Source organism: Rana temporaria, chromosome 1 (genome assembly GCF_905171775.1).
Source record: "Rana temporaria chromosome 1, aRanTem1.1, whole genome shotgun sequence".
Taxonomy (NCBI): Eukaryota; Metazoa; Chordata; class Amphibia; order Anura; family Ranidae; genus Rana; species Rana temporaria.
Genome location: NC_053489.1, coordinates 78,330,961 through 78,349,762, shown reverse-complemented (window position 1 = coordinate 78,349,762; position 18,802 = coordinate 78,330,961). Strand labels below are relative to the sequence as shown.

At 50.7% G+C, this 18,802-nt stretch overlaps 1 protein-coding gene across 2 annotated transcripts in view; it reads right to left on the bottom strand.

Moving 5' to 3' along the window:
* Positions 1–18,802, bottom strand: part of DDX4 (DEAD-box helicase 4) — a 267,888-nt gene that overhangs the window by 45,598 nt on the left and 203,488 nt on the right. For both annotated transcript variants that reach the window (XM_040339469.1, XM_040339474.1), the window contains one exon: positions 5,788–5,917. In XM_040339469.1, coding sequence (XP_040195403.1) covers positions 5,788–5,917 — 130 coding nt within the window. The remainder of the gene's footprint in view (positions 1–5,787; positions 5,918–18,802) is intronic.

Here is an 18,802-nt window from a genome sequence, read left to right as displayed (position 1 = left end):
TCGATTGTGTCCCCTTATAAAAGGGATGACACGATCGATGCAGCTGCCACAGTAAAGAACGGGGAAGCCGTGTTTACACATGGCTCTCCCTGTTCTTCAGCTCTGGGGACCAATCGCGGGACTCCAGCGGCGATCGGGCCCGCGGGTCCCCGGAGCGTGCCCGTGACCCACGGCTGGGTACTAGTAAAGGACGTACATGTGCCCAGCCGTGCCATTCTGCAAACGTATATGTGCAGGAGGCGGTCCTTAAGCGGTTAACACCCACCCCACTTCTTGGAGGGTCTGGTCTGACACATCCTCCAGCAATTCGGAGCGAAAAGCTTCTCTCAGAAGAAGGTCGTCAAAGAAGCCAACTATGGCAGTGCTTCGTTGTCTCAAACCTAGGATCAGTGCGAGCACCTTGGTGAAAACTCTTGGTGCCGACTCTAGGCCAAAAGGAAGGGCCACAAACTGATCCTTGATGTCTAGAGACGCCAGAAAGTCCCCCGGATGGAGTGCAGCTACCCCCGAACTAATGGATTCCATGCAGTACTTCCTTCTTTGGGACCACAAAAAGATTTGAATAAAATCCCTGAAACCTCTCTTCCTGCGGAACGGGTAAAATCGCCCCACAACTCAGCAAGTTCTACGCTGCCCCTAACCGGGCAGACCGACAAGCCGGAAGGAGAGGGAGACTTGAGGGAAAGAATCTGTTCAGTGAATAGGAAAGATACCATCTTGTACCCCGGTGAGACCACCTCGCAGACCCACTGGTCAGAGAGCAGGAAGGTCCACTGAGCTGTGAACCTGCGAAGCCGCCCCCCCCCACCTATGAGTCGGGCAGGGGCAAGACTTCATGCACGGACGGCGCAGCCAATTCGGAGCGATCAGGATTGTTGGTATCCCCTCGGCTTCCACTCTGCGCAGCAGGCGAGGAAGAAGCTTCAGAGGACGGAAGGCGTACATTAGGCGATAGTGACCCCACCGCACCACCAACTTGTCTTTACGCGTTCAACCACGGGTCTCTTGACCTGGCCACGAACTGTGACACCTTCCGATTGAGACAGGACGCCAGAAGATCCACGTCCTGAGTGCCCCATCTTTGGCACAGACTCTGAAACACTTCCGGGTGTAGAGACCCTTCTTGTTCTAGCGTTTGGCGACTTAGGTAGTCTGCCAGTTCTGCACCCCCGGAATGTACACGGCCGACTGAGCCGGAACGTACCTTTTGGCCCACCGAAGGATTTACCCGAATTCTGACGCTGCAGCCGAGATCCGTGTGCCTCCTTGACGATTGACATACGTCACGGCCGTGGCGTTGTTGGACTGGATCCTGACCGGACGGTCCTGCAGACCCAGAGACCACTTGGAGAGGCACAGCTTGATCACCCGGAGCTCCAGGACATTGATCGCCAGGCGGGACTCCTTTTGAGTCCAGCGGCCCTGGGCTGACTGGACACCCCAGACAACCCCCCAGCCGGAGAGACTGGCATCCTTTGTGACCACTGTCCAATGGCACGGCAGAAACGATTTTCCGGTCCGAAGTACCGGGGATGTCAGCCACCACACTGAGGGCGGACTGACCAGACGGCTCACCGGGACCTGGTAATCCAGAGACGAAGGAAGCTTGTCCCAACGCGACAGAATCTTTCTGTAACACTCGAGTGTGGAATGGAGCATACGGAACCGCCTCGAAAGAGGCCACCATCAGACCCAGAACCCGCATGCAAAAGCGGAGCAACGACCACTCCTGGGTCGCCAACCGCTGCACCGCAGATTGCAGTGTCTGTAGTTTTTCCGTTGGAAGAAAAACTCGCCTCCGAGGAATCCAGGACCAACCCGAGATAATCTAGCCGTTGAGATGGTACCAACACTGACTTCTGGACATTCAGTAGCCAACCAAATTCCCGGAGGGTCTGGCAGGTGATGGACACATCCACCTCTAACTCTGAGCTCTCAGGAGAAGGTCGTCCAGGTATCCCACAATAGCGATTCCACGCTGCCTCAGCAGGGCCAGAATCGTCGCAAGCACCTTGGTGAAAAGCCATGGTGCCGAGGCCAGGCTGAAAGGGAGGTCCACAAATTGAAAGTGGTCCTCTCCGGCCGCAAAAATCTCTGGTGTCTTGCGCATACAGGGATATGCAGGTACGCGTCCTTGATATCCAAGGACGCCAGAAAATCCCCCCTGATGGAGTGCCGCCACTACAGAGCGAACCGCCTTTATCTTGAACTTTTGCAGACAAACACTTCAGCCACACAAGGCGGCGTAACACCACCGCGTATGCGGAGGCCCTGGAAAGTAGGGGAAGCGTGTCCAGGGCCGGCTCACAGACAAATTTGAGACCCTGCACCAACTGGTCAGCCAGGTCCACAGAGCTCCGAAGCATTCTGCGCCTCCAGCTCCTGCAGCAGCGACTTTGCTCGTTCGGTGTCTGCGACACTAGAGCCCCGGCCAAGACCGGTCTCACCACTGTGAACATGGAGCGGGCCACAGCCTCACCTTTCCTATCTGCGGGGTCCTTAAAAGCGGGAGCCCCTTCCACAGGCAATGTGGTAGCCTTGTTCAGTCTGGACACAGGGGGGTCCACAGACGGAGGAGAGATCCACTTTTTTAGGAAATCCTCCTCAAACGGGTAACGGACCGCAAAGTATTTTGGGACAGAAAAAACTTTCTGCGGCCGATCCCATTCCTTGTACAATATTTCGTCCAGATAAGGAACACAAGGAAACACTTTCGCGGGGCGGCTTGCGGAACCCAAAGGGGACCGGCATCTCTGATGTCTCCGCCGAATCCTAAAGTTTTTGAGTATCCTGCACCGCAGTGATAAGAGCTCCAACAAACACCTTAACATGCGCTGACCCTGATGCAGAGTCATCCTCACTGTCCGTGTGGGCTAGGCCTGCGTCTTCTGACATAATGGAACCAGGGCCGGACACAGTAGCAGGGCCCGATTCCGTGTCAGAGACATCCCCAGAACAAGGTGGAGGGAGGGGGTGCTTTTTACCCCCCTTCTGGCCACTTGCTGCTTCAAACCCTGGCAAACGCCTCAAAGACTGCCGGCATAGCAGTCATGGAGGCCGCAGGAACAGGGGCACTAAGGGTTAAATCCGGAATTTCTGGGGGAGAAGCCTCCGGTTCGGACGCCATGCTGACCCACTGCCACCCTTGTACTACAAGGCAAGACCCACAGGCCACCCTCCCGGCCGCAACAGAGCAGGGGACCCCCCAGAGGACTCACCACCCGACTAGGCTGTACTGCTGCTGTGACTGCTCAGAGACAGTCCGTGCTGTGCCGTCCCTCAGAAAGTGTGCTGCAGCTGTTCGCGCAGTTATTCTGGCCTCTAGAGGCAAAACTTCCATCCAAATAGGCCATCATGCAAAAAACAGCATGCGGGCTACAAGAAAATGGCCGCCGGTCGTTATTAAAAGTGTCCGTCACCGGCAAAATGGTGGCGAGCACATTGTAAAACACCAAACCTACAGTAAAAAAACAGCCAACATGCAGGACCCCTGTAGGTCCCCCGCACACGGCAGCATTAAAAAAAGCACACAGCACCCCCCAGACGGACCCCTCACCTCATGACCGACCACCCAAAATGTCGGGAAGGAGGGAGAGGAAGGGAAAGAGGAAAGCAGGGCGAACCCCCGATCAACCTCCCAGGAATGCACCAGCCGAACCACCATGCCACGGCAAAGGGAATGCTACTTGCCCGTCCTGCGACCACCAGCTGGAGGCATTCCAGACAGAACCAACGTCCGCGCAGTTACGGCATGGCTGTCGGCCAGGAACACTGACACGGATATAGTGTGCCCTGGAGCGTATAGCTCACTGGCCACCCCTGGAACAACGCAGCACGTCGTGTACCGCATAGTTAAAGGCCGACACACGATTGATGGGCAAACACGGGGGGACTACAAGGATCCAGCCTGTCACCCAGTAGGCAGTTGATTGTAGATCCCAGGATCCAAAAATGCAGGAAAAAATTTAATAAAAGCGATAAAAAAAAATCCTCTAGAGCACATGGGCCAAGAAGAGCCATGTCATCTCCTTTCACTAGGCAGAAAGAGGGATGTACCCGGGGGATCCGCCCCCTGGGAGGTACTGTGCTGTGTGAAGTGTTTTAACACTTAAAGTGCCGTTTCCTGCCTAGTCAATCTCCTAAAAGGAAGGATAAAACCCTAAGGTCAATTGCTGATGTGTCCGTCCATGAACGGAAGAGAAAACATGGAGCACCGAAGTGCTGACCCCTCGCCTTTTACCAATAGAACCACTAAATACTATGATACCCAAAGCAAAAATAATCAGAAAGAAAGCAGGCCCAACAATGGCACTTTTAAGTCATGCCTAGGGACTAGGTTACTCAAACCACTGCAAGTAAAGGTCCTGCAGAACTCAGGTGATGAAACACTGACTTAGGCCTCATACACACAGTACGATTGTTGGCAGGGTACTGTCTGTTGACAGACTGTTCTCCTAAAATCTTACCGTTCGTACGCTTCTTTAGACAATTGTTGTCCAACACATGTTGGATGACAGGCTAGTAAATGTTCGGCGCACAACCTCTCCACATCCGATTTTCGTATGGTCAATACACAAATCCATCACACAAAAGTACAAACACACATGCTCGGAATCAATGCTCAAACACGAAATTAGCAGAAAAGAGCTGAAATTCCTTGTAGTACGTCACTACGTTCAAGTTTGTGGCAGGACAATTGTGTAACGTTAGTATGCAATGATCCTGGCACACGCCCTTTTGTCAAAAATCAGACGCTCCATTGGCCAACAATCATACCGTGTATATGAGGCTTAAAAAGGCAGGACTGTCTGCTCTGAAGAAAAATAAAGAAATCCAAAGCAGTCCATTCTAGAAGGGCTCCACTGCAACAGGGCAGGCAAGCATAAGTTTTTTTTTTTTTACTTAAAAATAACAAACCTAAGACTTATCACTTTAAGGACCACTTGTGCGACTTGGTCATGTGACTTGTCACACCCCATGCATGCACTACTTTGGCCCAAAGACCTCAATATACACCCACAAAAGTCGCACCTGCATCATGTAGATGCAATTTGGGTGCGACTTCAATGCTGGCAATGAGAAATTTTATTTTTTAAATGGGATGGGGTCAGCAAGCAACTACATTAGTAGATGGGTAAGGTTCCATTAACCCCCCCCAAAGACCTCCTTGCAGTGAGGTGCTCTGGCCATGTGGAACGACCAAATCCAAAGAAGGTCTAAACCAGCAATTTCCCTCAAAGGGTAGCAATCACCCTTTGTTTCTTGGATACTACAAAAACAAAAATAAAATTGAAGGCGCACGCACCTAGTGCATTACCAAAAAACATTTATCCAATAAAAAAAAAAAAAAATTGAATACTCACAAGATAGTAAAAACACACAATGATGAAGAGTGTGGAAACAAAAGTGCTGTATTCACATTGCGGGGTATACAGCTGATGCGTTTAGGGGGCCCACCCCCTTCCTTATAGCCAAGCTACCTTAAGCTGCAGTAGCTTGCGATGCTTCCTCCATACAAGAATGATTTATACTGATTCATAACTTTGATGAACTTCACCGGCCAATAGGATGAGTGGGAAGTGGCAGACAAGCCACATTACTAGCATGTAGTTTCAGAGATTTGTCTGATCAGACAACCTAGCACTCAGACATAAGATAGGCTGTTTCTTACATGTAGTGGCAGCTCTAGGTAATGGCACGTCATACCTAATGATTGCTTTGTTTTTTAATTACATATTAATGTGAAAATGTGAGGCTTACTAAACTCAGAACACCAGTAGTAAATACCTTCTCTTTCCTGATGATATCCAATAATCTTCCAGGGGTTGCACAAAGAATGTTACATCCTTCAGAGATCTGTTTCAAAGAGTGAAACGTCTGAGTTCCTCCATAAATCACAACTGGGCGCACACATGTTCTGTAAGCAAAATAATTTCATGAATATTATTCCATGCTACATTGCAATAGAAACACATTTTGGGCGTGAAAAGAGGCGATGGATTAGAACTAGTGGGGACACTAGCTCTGGTGACCCGAGGGACCCCAAGAGATTCCTTTATTTGCAAGGATTTCCTCTCGCTTCCTGTTTTGGCTACAGGGCAGAAGTGAAGGTAAATCGCCATAATGGGCCACAGACCGCAACATTTTTTTGACCGGGATTATTTTTTTTTAATCAAACAAAATGTTTATTGAGTAAAGTTGCATACAGAAAACAATCAGTAATTCGTGGGTACATAGTATAACAAGGTCTCACATTAACAGCATTGTCATACAATCATTACAAGCTTTGCATGTGCAATACGATAACCCGTCTATCCCCTTCCAGGTCTACACAACCCCGTTTTATGACAACGGATAGTAAAAATAAGAGGTCAGGTGAGGTTCGGAAAACTATAAACCATGGACGAGGCAAGGCTAATCGCAGGTTGTAGACTCGTTCAGCCAACGATCCCAAATTTTATAATATTTGTCCGGGTAGGCTCTATTAATATACACACATTTCTTATACGGTAGAGTCAAATTTATTTCCGCCTTCCATTCTGCGAAAGTGGGGGGAAGCTGTCTCATCCATTTGCTTGCTATAATCTTTCTGCCCGAGAACAATGACTCATGAAGGAAAATTTTGGTATATTAATCTGCACCTGCGGGAAAAATCCCCAGCGGGCACTGTCTGGGGTCCAGGGTGCCCATAGTGTCGTGAAGGAATGTTATCTGTTTCCAAAAGGTCCTGTATTTTTGGGCAGGCCCAAATGAGATGGAAGAATGTCCCCGTCTCTTGAGCACACATCGCACACAGGGTAGATTGGGTACGTTTATATCTAGCTACACGGATTGGGGTCAGATACGCCCTGTGAGTGATGTATATTTGGGTCAGCCTGTCCGAAAGCCTGGGAGACACAGTTTTGCAGGTCTCCAAAGCCTCCTCCCATTCTTCATCGTCCAGTATCCCCACCTCCCTTTCCCAGCGAGGTTTTATGGCAAACACTATCTTGGTGGCTATAGGGGTAGAGAGCATATTGTAAAATGCGGATATTAGTTTACTGGGATCTCTCCCCTTTGCTATGGCCATGACCGGGTGTGGGGTCGGTGGCGGCTAAGTGCGTGAAAACTGTATCTGGGCCGTGTGTCTAATCTGAAAAAAACTAAACCGCATATTATCATGGAGCGTGAATTCTTCTTTGAGTGTTTGGTAGGTTTTAAAGTTACCGCCGGATAACATATGATGTAGGTAGTAGACTCCCTGTGCGGCCCAGAGCTCAGATCCCTGAGCGTTAAGAGTATTCCTGTAGACCCCCGTTTTGCCATAATGGCGTGTAGTCGTATCTGAGTATCTCCAGTTTGGTGGAAGCAAGGTCCCAGATGCATCTATAATGACCCAAGAGGGACTTCGGGTCCCTCCCCGACACGGCGCACCCAGATCCCACAGACACCGCGTAAAGCTCATCTCCGGTGAGCGGAGCCACCCACGGGCACAGCAAAGTCAGGAAGCGCTGTCAGTTTTATCGAAATGAAACAGCTGTGATAATTGTGCAGCTTTGTAGTATAAATTGAGATCTGGTAAGGCCATACCCCCCATATCAGTCGGATTCTTTAGTGCCTGCCATGCAAGTTTATGTCTGCCTGTCCCCCATATAAATGGCTTAAGGAGAGCTTCCAACGATTTAAAATATTTCAGGGGGAGGTAGATCGGGGTGTGCCATAGAATATAAAGCAATTTGGGGAGGAGGACCATCTTAAACAGGTTAATGCGTCCCCAGACCCCTAACGGTAGGTGGGCCCATACTCTAATCTTGGTCCTGACAAGGTCAAAGAGGGGTTCCACATTGAGATTGGTGTAATCAGCCGGGTGCCTGGAGATGTGCACCCCCAAATATTTGATGACATCCACTCTGTAGTGGCATGCTTGACTGCGATTCAGATGGCGGGAAGCAATCTATCGGGAGAATCTGAGACTTCCCCCAATTGATCTTGAGTCCAGAAAAAAGTCCGAACGTCTGAAGTGCTGTATGGAGGGAGGGACCCGAGTCGGCCAGATACAATAGAGCAGGGATATGCAATTCGCGGACCTCCAGCTGTTGCAGAACTACAAGTCCCATGAGGCATAGCAAGACTCTGACAGCCACAAGCATGACACCCAAAGGCAGAAGCATGATGGGAATTGTAGTTTTGCAACATCTGGAGGTCCGCTAATTGCATATCCCTGCAATAGAGTATCGTCTGCATACATACTATTTTTTTCTACCAGTGAGCCTGTTCGGCATCCCTCTATCTCTGGGTTAGTGCGAATAGATATTGCCAGGGTTTCCGCAGCGAGGGCGTACAAGAGTGGGGAGAGAGGACAGCCCTGTCTCGTGCCTCTACTCAAGGCAAACAACGGAGATGGCCAGCCATTCGCCACCACTCTGGCTGTGGGGTCTTGGAGACTAACCCACTTACGAAACTTGGGGCCGAAGCCATAAGTCTCGAGGCATCGCCACAGATATCTCCACTCTACGGAGTCAAAGGCCTTAGCCGTATCTAGCGCCACCAGTACTCTATCTAGAGCCTACGTTGTCATGTGTGGCCTTCAAATTAATATAGAGCCGTCGAAGATTAAAGGAGGTATGGTGGCCCGGCATGAACCCCGCCTGGTCAGTATGTATTAAAGATAGGATGACTTTATCGAGCCTATTTGCTAATACCTTTGGATTTTTACATCTACCTGCAAGAGGGAGATGGGTCGATAGGATTCCGGATACCCAGGGTCTTTTCCGGGCTTCGGAATGAGAACGATAGTTGATTCCCTCATGGTCGGGGGGAGGGTGTGTGTCTCAAACATGCGTTTATACAATTGTAGCAGCTCAGGGGAGAGAATTTGGCTATATTGAGAATAAAATTCAATTGGGAGGCCGTCCGAGCCTGGGGCTTTGGAGCGAGCAAATGCAGCGATAGCCTCTGCTATTTCCTCAGAAGTCAAAGGTGACTCGAGGAGGGCAGTCTGGTCAGTCGTCAAGGAGGGGAGAGTGATAGTCTCAAAGAATGAGTCCATCGGGCTATCATCCGCCGGGCTCATAGACGTATATAATTTGGCAAAAAAATCTTTGAATTCGGAGGACACGGCCGACGGGTCCGTTACGCATTGCCATGTAAGGAGATGACCACCGGCGGTCTATCTTCACTATGCATCATATAGGCTAGGAGTTAACCAGCTTTTTCCCCGTGTTCAAATAGCTTTTGTTTGGCAAAAAATAACTTCCGCCTGGCTTTTTCAAACTGTAATTGATTCACTACCCTCGCCTGAAGTTTAAGCGCCGCCGCTTCCGGTACGGGGTCTGTTGCATATCTCTGGTCCGCGCGGGACAGCTCCAGCATTGCCTCGTCTTGACCGGGATTATTAACCTCCCTTACTCTATCCAATATGAAAAAAATAACATATATAGTTCTACTTTCATGTTTTTCTACTACATGCAAAGCAAAAAGCTGAGTTAGGCTTACCGGTAACTCCTTTTCTGAGAGTCTTCCAGGACAGCCCATGAGACCTAGGGCTCCTCCTACCAGGACAGGAAACATGTTAACCCCCACCGGATAAAAGGGCTGTCCTCCAGGCCCCATGCCAGTCTTTTTTTTTTTTTTAAATCAAAACGTCGTTTATTGAGCATAATATAAACGAGTTACAAAAAAGGGGTGTAAAACGGTGCAGCATGCACCACAAGCAAGGATAAAGTACAATGTCATTATCATCCGTATAGATACAGTAGACACAGTAAAATAAAGGGCTAATCATCCGTGCAATTGCAGAACACAACCGGGGACATAGAAAGCATACAGGTCGGGTTCTAGGGGTATGGAAAGGGAGATAGTACGGAACTTTATTCATCTGGGGCAACACAGGTGGAGGCTTCACCCAACCATCTATCCCAGACCTTATGGTATTTGTCGGGACAACCCCTGTGAACATAGAGAAGCTTTTTGTAGGGCAGAGGAGCATTAACAGCTCTGATCCATTGCTGAAGGGTAGGGGGGGGGCCCCGCATCCACGTTTACGCTATCTGAAGCCTGGCCAGGAATAGTGTTCTCTTGCAGAAAGACATTAAGGTACTTCTCGGCCTCAGACAGCGAAGAGAGCCCAAGTAAACATTGGCGGGGGGTTAGGGAGAGCGTGGAGCCCATACGATCGTGGAGAAATTGGACCACCTGGGTCCAAAACCCCTGCACACAGGGACAGTCCCAGATGAGATGGTAAAAGGAGGCGTTGGGAAAATCACAGCCCGGGCAGTTGGGATTACTACCTGGTCTAAACTTCGAGATACGGTATGGGGTTAGGTACGACTAATGTAGGATGTAGAGTTGGGTAAGGCGGTCGGAGATTTTGGGGGAGGCTAATTTACAATTAACGAGGACTTCGTCCCAGTCCTCCACCGACACCGCCCCCAGATCGGATTCCCAACGGGACTTTGTCCGCTGGAGAGTGGCAGTCGCCGAGGAGATATAAAGTTGTGAAATCAGTTTCTTGGGGTCCGAACCCAACACAGTGCCAACAGGCAGCGGGATCTCAAGCACTGGGATATCAGTACCGAACTAAGTGGTAAGTGCATGGCGGAGTTGAAGATACCTGAAGAGCATATGGTTTGCTAGAGAGTGGGCGTCTTTGAGAGACTGAAAGGTCCTGACCGAGCCGTTAGCAACAACCTGTGTGAGGTAGATAATTCCGCTCTTAACCCAAAGACCACGGTCAGGGACCGTAGCCAGCTCGGGCAAGAGAGGATTATCCCAGAAGGGTGTGTGAGAGTGCGGGGACGGTGCCTCGCCGACCGACAGGGCAATTTGCCATATTTTGCGGTGATGGAAGAGTACTTGACTCCTGTCACCTGACCGTTGGAAGCCGCGGGGCACACAGAAGAGGATCTGAAAGGGGTGCGAGACCGGGCCAGGGGCCTTAGAGCACACCATGGCCAGATAGCGCCCCCTGTCCGAGTGGTGAATATAGTAAAAGTGGGAGAGCTGGGATGCCACGTAATAGAGGAACAGATCGGGGACCGAAGCGCCGCCTTGACTGGAGGGGCACGTCAGGACCTGCCACGGCAACTTGTGCCTGGAGGAACCCCATATAAACGAGTTGATAATGGATTCCATGGATTTAAAAATACGGGGGGGGGGGGGGATATACAGCGGGGCGTGCCAAAAGGCGTAGAGCAGCTTAGGGAGGAGAATCATTTTAACTAGGCTTATGCGGCCCATGACTCCGAGGGGGAGGCGGGACCATGTTTGTGTTTTGGTTTTCAGGGTGTGAAACAATGGCTCAATATTGAGGCGTATATAGTCTTGGGGACACCTAGTGACAAGGACACCCAGATACTTAATGACGTCCATTCGCACCAGTGGAAGGGCCGCCTGCGCCGCAGTGGGAGGGCCGAGGTCCAGGGGAAGGATGTGTGACTTTGACCAATTGATCTGCAAACCCGAGTATTCCCCGAACTGAGATATAACTTGGAGAGCTGTTTGAAGCGAAGGACCCGCATCCGATAGGTAGAGGAGCATGTCGTCGGTGTATAGGCTGAGTAGCTCATTAACCCGACCGCAATGCAGCCCGTTAATCCCAGGATGACAGCGCAGGGCTATACTAAGGGGCTCCACCGCGAGGGCATAAAGCATAGGCGAAACAGGGCAACCCTGACGAGTGCCACGAGACAGGGGAAAAGGAGAGGAGGTTCTACCATCGACTCTAATGCGTGCTGTGGGGGCATGGTAAAGAAGCTGAAGCCACTTCACAAAACGGGGACCGAACCCGAATCTGCCAAGGCATTCCCATAGGTACTCCCACTCGACCGAATCGAAGGCCTTGGCAGCGTCTAGGCTAACTACCACTCTGGCGCCCACCTCCGCATGCTGAGCCTGAAGATTCATGTGCAGCCTGCGAAGGTTAAAGGCAGTGTTTTTGTTGGGCATGAACCCGGTCTGGTCAGGGTGCATCAAGCTAGTTATAATTTTATTGAGACGCAGGGCGAGGATTTTGGCTAAGATTTTTACATCCAGTTGAAGGAGTGAGATGGGGCGGTAGGATTCGGGGAGTAAGGGGTCCTTGCCAGGCTTGGGGATCAGAACAATGAGAGCTTCGCGCATGGGAGGGGAGCGTGCCCGTGTCAAAGACATGATTGTAAAGCGCGCACAGCCTAGGGACAAGAGTGTCCTGAAAGTGTTTGTAGAATTCGAGGGGAAGCCCGTCGGAGCCCGGAGTTTTAGAGGTGGGGAGGCTTGCCATGGCTGTCTCCACACATACAGCGGTGATGGGAGCTTCCAGCATAGATACCTGATCCGCAGATAACGTGGGGAAGGTGACATCCCGCAGAAAAGCGGAGAGCTCCTCCGCGGTATGTTGTGAGGTGGAGGTGTATAGCTTTGAGTAGAACGACCTAAATTCGTCAGCCACCTGGTCAGGGTCCGATAGTAGAGCGCCGCACGCCGCACAGAGGGACACAACCACAGGGGGCTTGTGTTCCAGATGTGCCATATAGGCAAGGAGCCGACCGGCTCGCTCACCATGTTCGTACATAAGCTGCTTACTGAAAAAAATACCCTGACGCGCTTTTTCAAGATGCAGTTGGTCCGTTAGCCTAATCTGTAGTCGAAGTTGGGAAGCGGTATTATCCGACGGGTCGGCGCGGAAATCCCGCTCGAGGGTCCCAAGCCGCTCCTCCGCTTGGCGGAGTAGCGACCTGGACGAGGCCTTGTGTCTGTTAATGCGAGGACAGAATCATGCGCACGTGGAGCTTAAACGCCTCCCAAACAGGACCCGCCGCGGCAGAGCCGTCATTTGTGGTGAAGAAGCGGTCCCATTCAGCCCCGACGGAGTCCAGGTCAGGGAGGACTCTCAGCCAGAAGGGGTTAAGGCGCCAGGTCTTGGCCACGCGGGGCGACGGGAGCTTGAGTTTGACCCAATATGGGGAGTGATCAGAAAGCGACCTAGAGTCAAATCCTACTTCGAAGAGATGCGGGAGAAGGGAGGGGGTTACAAGGATAAGGTCTATGCGGGACATCACTGCGCGGGAGGGGGTGAAACAGGAGAATCCTAGTTGAGTCGGGTGCCTATGTCGCCAGGTGTCGGTCAGGGCGAATTCAGATAGAAACTTACCAAATCTAGTGATCCCCGGCGAGGGACCCACCGGGGCGCTTGGACCCAGTCTGTCCAAGGACGGGGAAATGACCATATTGAAGTCACCTGCCCAGATGGCAGGCACTGAGGGATGTAAAGCCATATAAGCTACCCCCCGCTGAAGGGCCTCAAATTGAAAGGGGGGAGGGATATAAAAGGCAAGGAGGAGAATCTCAAGGCCTCCGATGGTGGCATGCAAAAATAAGTAGCGGCCCTGGGGATCTGACTAACTCGTGGAGCAGGAACTGCTGTGATCTTGCCACCAGCACCGCCACCCCGCGGGAGTTAGAGGTGTGAGGGGCCTGATAAACCCACCCCATCCAGGCTTTCTTGAGGCACAGCTGTTTTTGCCCCACTAAATGTGTCTCTAACAAAATGGAAACATCTGCACGTATGGATTTCAAATGGGAAAGGACTGCCGAACGTTTAACTTGGTCCCCCAGACCGCGCACGTTCCAGGTTACTATCTTAAGGGATGCCATGGGTAGGTACGATGAAAGCAGGGACTAAAAGACCGCCCCCCCAAAAGCCGGGAGGCGGCCAGCAGTTCGGGGCATACCAACGGGCAAGAGACCATACAGGAAGCATATAGGGAAACACAGAGTATCCGGTGGGAGTCACACGTCCCCCGGGGGTCCCAACAGCGACCGACCGGAGGAGGTGCGAGGCCCACCGGGCAATGGAGGGACCATCTAACATGAGCAAGAGCACAGAAAAACAATCAATAAAAGTTGTGCGATACATTGACATTTGTAAGGAAAAAAAGAAAAAAACATAACAAATAACAACGTCTTGGTCAGCATAAGAACCAAGTCCTGCAAGAACACTGGACCGGCATAGCAGGTTTAACACCCCACCACCCACCAAAAGTCTGGGGGTAAGGGCCGGCCAGGGAAACTTCGGCTTTGCGGTGGTTGCCAGGGGTGATAACATTACCCTAAGTCCAGGACAACCAGCGCGGTCAAGGGGGCGACCAAACTGAAGAGCACGCAGCGGTGCAAGGGGGGTATCCGATTATATGGGACACCTGTGTGGGTGAGCCGCCCGTGGCTCAAGGTAGGGGAAACAGTGTCTGGGGGGGCAAGGTGAGGGGTGAGCTGGCCACCAGGGTAAACAAGGATGAGGGGGCAGGGGCAGGCCCGGAGGCAACACGGCCAACTCACGGTTAGGAAGTCTGCGGTGCAGGGGCAACGATGCCAAGGAGAAGTACCGAGGTAGGTGCTGCGGGACGGATAGCCAGCACGTCATGCAGGGGACTCAGGTGTGGGAAGATCCGGCGCCCTCGCGTCGCTCCAGCCAGGATAGAACAGCCTGCGGGTCCTCAAAGAAATGGGCCTTGGCGTCACATACGACCCGTAGCCGTGCAGGAAAAAGCATGGCGTACGGCAGGTGGTGCACTCGGAGCTGCCGCTTCGCCTCCGTAAAGCGCGCCCTTTTCTTCTGTACCTCCGAGGAGAAGTCCGGATAGACAGCAATGGTGATGTTACCAAGAGGGATGTTCCCCTTCTCCCGGGTGAGCCTGAGGACAGCATCTCGGTCACGGTAGTTGAGCAGTTTAGCGATGAAAGTCCTCGGGGGTGCACCCTCGGGAGGGGGCTTGGCGGCTAGGCGATGGGCGCGCTCCACAACGAAAGTGGAGGAGAAGGCCTCTCTGCCAAAGGTTTTGATGAGCAGGTTTTCAAGGTAGGTAGGGGGGTCCACTCCTTCAGAGCGCTCAGGGAGCCCCACAAAACGTAAATTGCACCTTCAAAGGCGGTTCTCCATATCGTCCTGCTTGGAGAGCACCGCTTGCAGCTGGTGTTGCAAACTTTCCACCGAGACCTGGAGCGGGTGTAGGCCATCTTCCACGTGTTCGAGCCTGCGCTCCGTCTCCGACACCCGCTCGCGTAGCTTGTGCATATCATGTCGCATATGGGAAATATCTACCTTCACCTCTTCGATCCGGGAGGTGAGGGAAGTTTGGCAGGCAGCGATAGCTTCCAGGACCCGGGCGGTATCACCAGAAGGCCGGTCCTCTCCCCCCTGCAGCATGGCGGCGCCATCTTCCTCCCCCGTGTCCCACTCACCATGCCGGCTTTTGTCCTGTTTAGCGAGGGTTCCGGGCCTCTTAGGGGGCGACATGCTGGTCCCGAGTATCGGGGGAAGGGGTGGATGTGCCTGCGGTCGGTTGGTAGGGAAGATTCCCCCAGGATTCTGTTGAAAAGGATCAGCCACGAGCGGAGCTCTCACTCAACACGTCTTAGGCCATGCGACTCCAGACCACGCCCCCCCCCCATGCCAGTCTTCAAGAACTATAGGGCTACCCTGAAAAACATATGCATTAAAACACAGAACTTCCATACATAACCGGGTGGGAATCCGGCTGTCCTGGAAGACTCTCAGAAAAGGAGTTAGCGGTAAGTCTAAATCAGCTTTTCTTTCAAGCGTCTTCCAGGACAGCCCATGAGACGATGAGCCAGAACTTGCCAGTCTAGGGTGGGACAACTGCCTGAAGGACCTTTCGACCAAACGCCTGTTCTTGAGCGGATAACAGATCCAGTCGATAAGGTTTAATGAAGGTCGAATAACTGGACCATGCAGCCTTGCAGATTTGTTCCGGTGAAGCACCAGCCCTCTCAGCCCAAGACGCAGACAAAGCTCTTGTTTAATGCGCACCAACAAAAGGTGTAGGAACTTCTAATTTTGTAAGCTCTCGAGATGGCTTGCTTAATCCACCTAGCCAATGTGGCTTTAGATGCACTCTTACCCTTGTGCGTACCTGAAAACAGGACAAATAAAGCGTCAGTCTTCCTAAAGGTCTTGGTGACCTCCAAATAGACGAGAAGAACTCTTCTCACATCTAAAAAAAACAAAATTTCTTCTCTTGGGTCGCCCTGTGGCAAACTACAAAAAGAATGGCAGTACAATGTACTGTGATCTGTGAAATGTACTGGCCACCTTAGGCAAAAAACCTGGATCACTTTTTAACACAACTCGATCTTCAAAAATCGTGAGGAATGGCTCCCTCACTGATAAGGCCTGTAACTCGCTTAAACTACGAGCTGAGGTATTGGCTACTAAAAAAATTGTTTTTAAAGTAAGTAACTTAATAGAAACATCCTCTAAGGGCTCAAATGAAAACTCTACCAGAGTTTGAAGTACCAGGGACAGGTCCCAAGTTGGACAACTTCTTACCAATACTGGCCTGGCCCTTGAAATGGATTTAAAGAATCTAGCTACCGTGGGATTTTCCAAAAGATAAAAAACTAGAGGAAAACACTGATAGCTGCCGCCGCTACCTTCAAGGTACTAACTGAAAGACCCTTGTCGACACCCTCTTAAAAAAAAATTCAAAATAGAAGGAACATCATGCGTTGATCTTTGGTTTTCAGACAACCATGAATTAAACTTTTTCCAAACTTTGGAATAAATGGCTCTAGTGACTGGTTTTCTGCAATTTACCACGGTTTTGATTACCTTGCAGAAAACCCGAGCCTTCAGTATGTTTTCTTCAGATACCAAGCTGTCAAGCTTAAGGAAACCACCTGTGGGTGTGACACTGGACCCTGCGAAAGCAAGTCCTCTCTCTTCTGAAGCCTCAGTGGAGGCTCCGAGACCAGTCTGTAGCAGGGAAAACCATGGCCTCCTGGGCCAGAAGGATTCAGAATGAGCCGATACTTTCCTGACGGCTTTCGGATGACAAAAATGTGGGAATAAAACCCTTTGTTCCGATCTGAACGGGGAACAGGAATCAGGACTTTCTGGTCTAACAAATCTCCTATCTGAAGACCCAGAGCCCTCGCTTTCTCCCGATCTTTGGGAGGAGAGGTGATCAAAAGACGCTCTGGTGGTTTGCAGGAAAATTCCAGCCTGTACCCATTTGCCACCAGATCCAGGATGAAGAGACTTGAGGTGACGGCTGCCCATTGTGGGAGAAAGGCCCTCAATCTTCCTCCCACTGGCAGATGCTGGTCACTGTGGCTTGGCGGGCTGTTGAGGAGCGTTAAACAAAACACCTCCTCTACCCTTGTCTTTGTACCCGGTCCAATGTTTCTTGAGCCGATTGTCATTTTCTTTAGGACTCTTGTCTGTTTTGGCCACAAATTGCCTGGCTGCTTTTTCTTGCTTTCTGGAAAGGCCTTTTTTCTATCGGCCGTACGTTCCAGTGCCTCCTGCAGACCTGGGACAAAAAAATGATCCCCTGTTAAGGGAAGCCCACATAGGCGCAATTTAGATGCTGCATCACCAGACCATGTTTTAAGCCAAATGCTTCTTCTGGCCGAGTTCACTAAAGCTGAAGTCCTGGCTGTCATTCTTACCGATTCTGCGGAAGAATCAGCTAAAAAAACCCACGGCACTAAAAAGGAAAGGAAAAGATTTTAGAATCTCTTCCCTAGAGGTACCTGCCAATAGATTTGGTTTGGATTTGCGTAAGCCATTCTTCCAAATTTCTGGCTACACAAGTAGAGGCCAGAGCTGGTTTAAGATTCCCCATAGCTGAACCCCAAGCTCTGTGAAGGACATCTCTTTTCTTGTCCATAGGATCCTTAAGCGTACCTAGATCATCAAACGCCAGGTCCGAATTTTTTGAAACATTTGAAAGAGGAGCGTCTAACTTTGGGTTTTTGTTCCACGGCAGCTCTGCATCCTCATCAAATAGAAATCTTCTTTTTAGGTTACCAGAAAAGAAAGGTTTTTCTCTCTGGATTCTCCCACTCCAGCTTGATAGTATCGAGGGAATCGTGCACTGGAAAGTTGTTAGTTTTCTTTTTGTGCAAACCTCTGTACATAAGGTCATGTTTAGACAGTTGTACCACCTCCTTCTCCATTTCAAGAGTTGTATAGATGGCTTTTAACAAGTTATTCACGTCTTCCAAAGAAAATTTAAAACTTGAGCCTAGAGGATACTCTATCCCTGGGCTCTGTATCTGACCCTGATTCTTCCGGAGAACAACGGGTAGATCTGGCTTCAGCCTCAGAGTTGTCGCTCTCTACGCTCAGCTGCGTGGCGCTAACGACTGAAGCCTTTCTTTTTGAAGATGTACCCTGTGGGGGAGCCTGAAATTTGTCAATTAGATCTTTAAAAGAGCTAAAAGTAGAAGTAAGCTCATCTCTGACCGAAGTCAAAATTTTTTGACATGAGGTCACTGGGTCATCCTTCACTAAACCATCTATACATGTGCGGCAAACTGATTTACACCAAGTGGAGCTCAGTTTACCGCAAACCGCACATTTTCTGTGGCTGCACTTGGGATTTGTCCTGGGTTTTGGCCTGAAAGACACAAAATAAATGACCCCCAATAAGCAACACATGCCACAAAAAATACACTCCACCACGTGCAGGAGGGAAGAAAAATGTGTCCCCAAACACCAAATCCTATGATTGGGAGGGGGGTAAAACACTCCAGGATAGCAAAGAATAGTAAAACAACACTTTAGGCTTACCTGAGAGGTGCTGGTGTTGGAGACTGCATCTGCCTAAGTACTGCAGGAGAGTCCATGCCGCCCGTCTGGTAGTCTTACAGCCTGTGCTACTTCTACCAGAGATCACCAGCAAGCCATTTTCGCGCAGTTTATGGAGACAGGAACCACGTTTCCGTGTGGGCCAGCTTGGAGCGCAGAAGTTCCGCCCCCTCAAACGCCAGTGACTTCCTGATTTCCCATCACGAGACAGCCACGCTGTGTGTGGGAAAA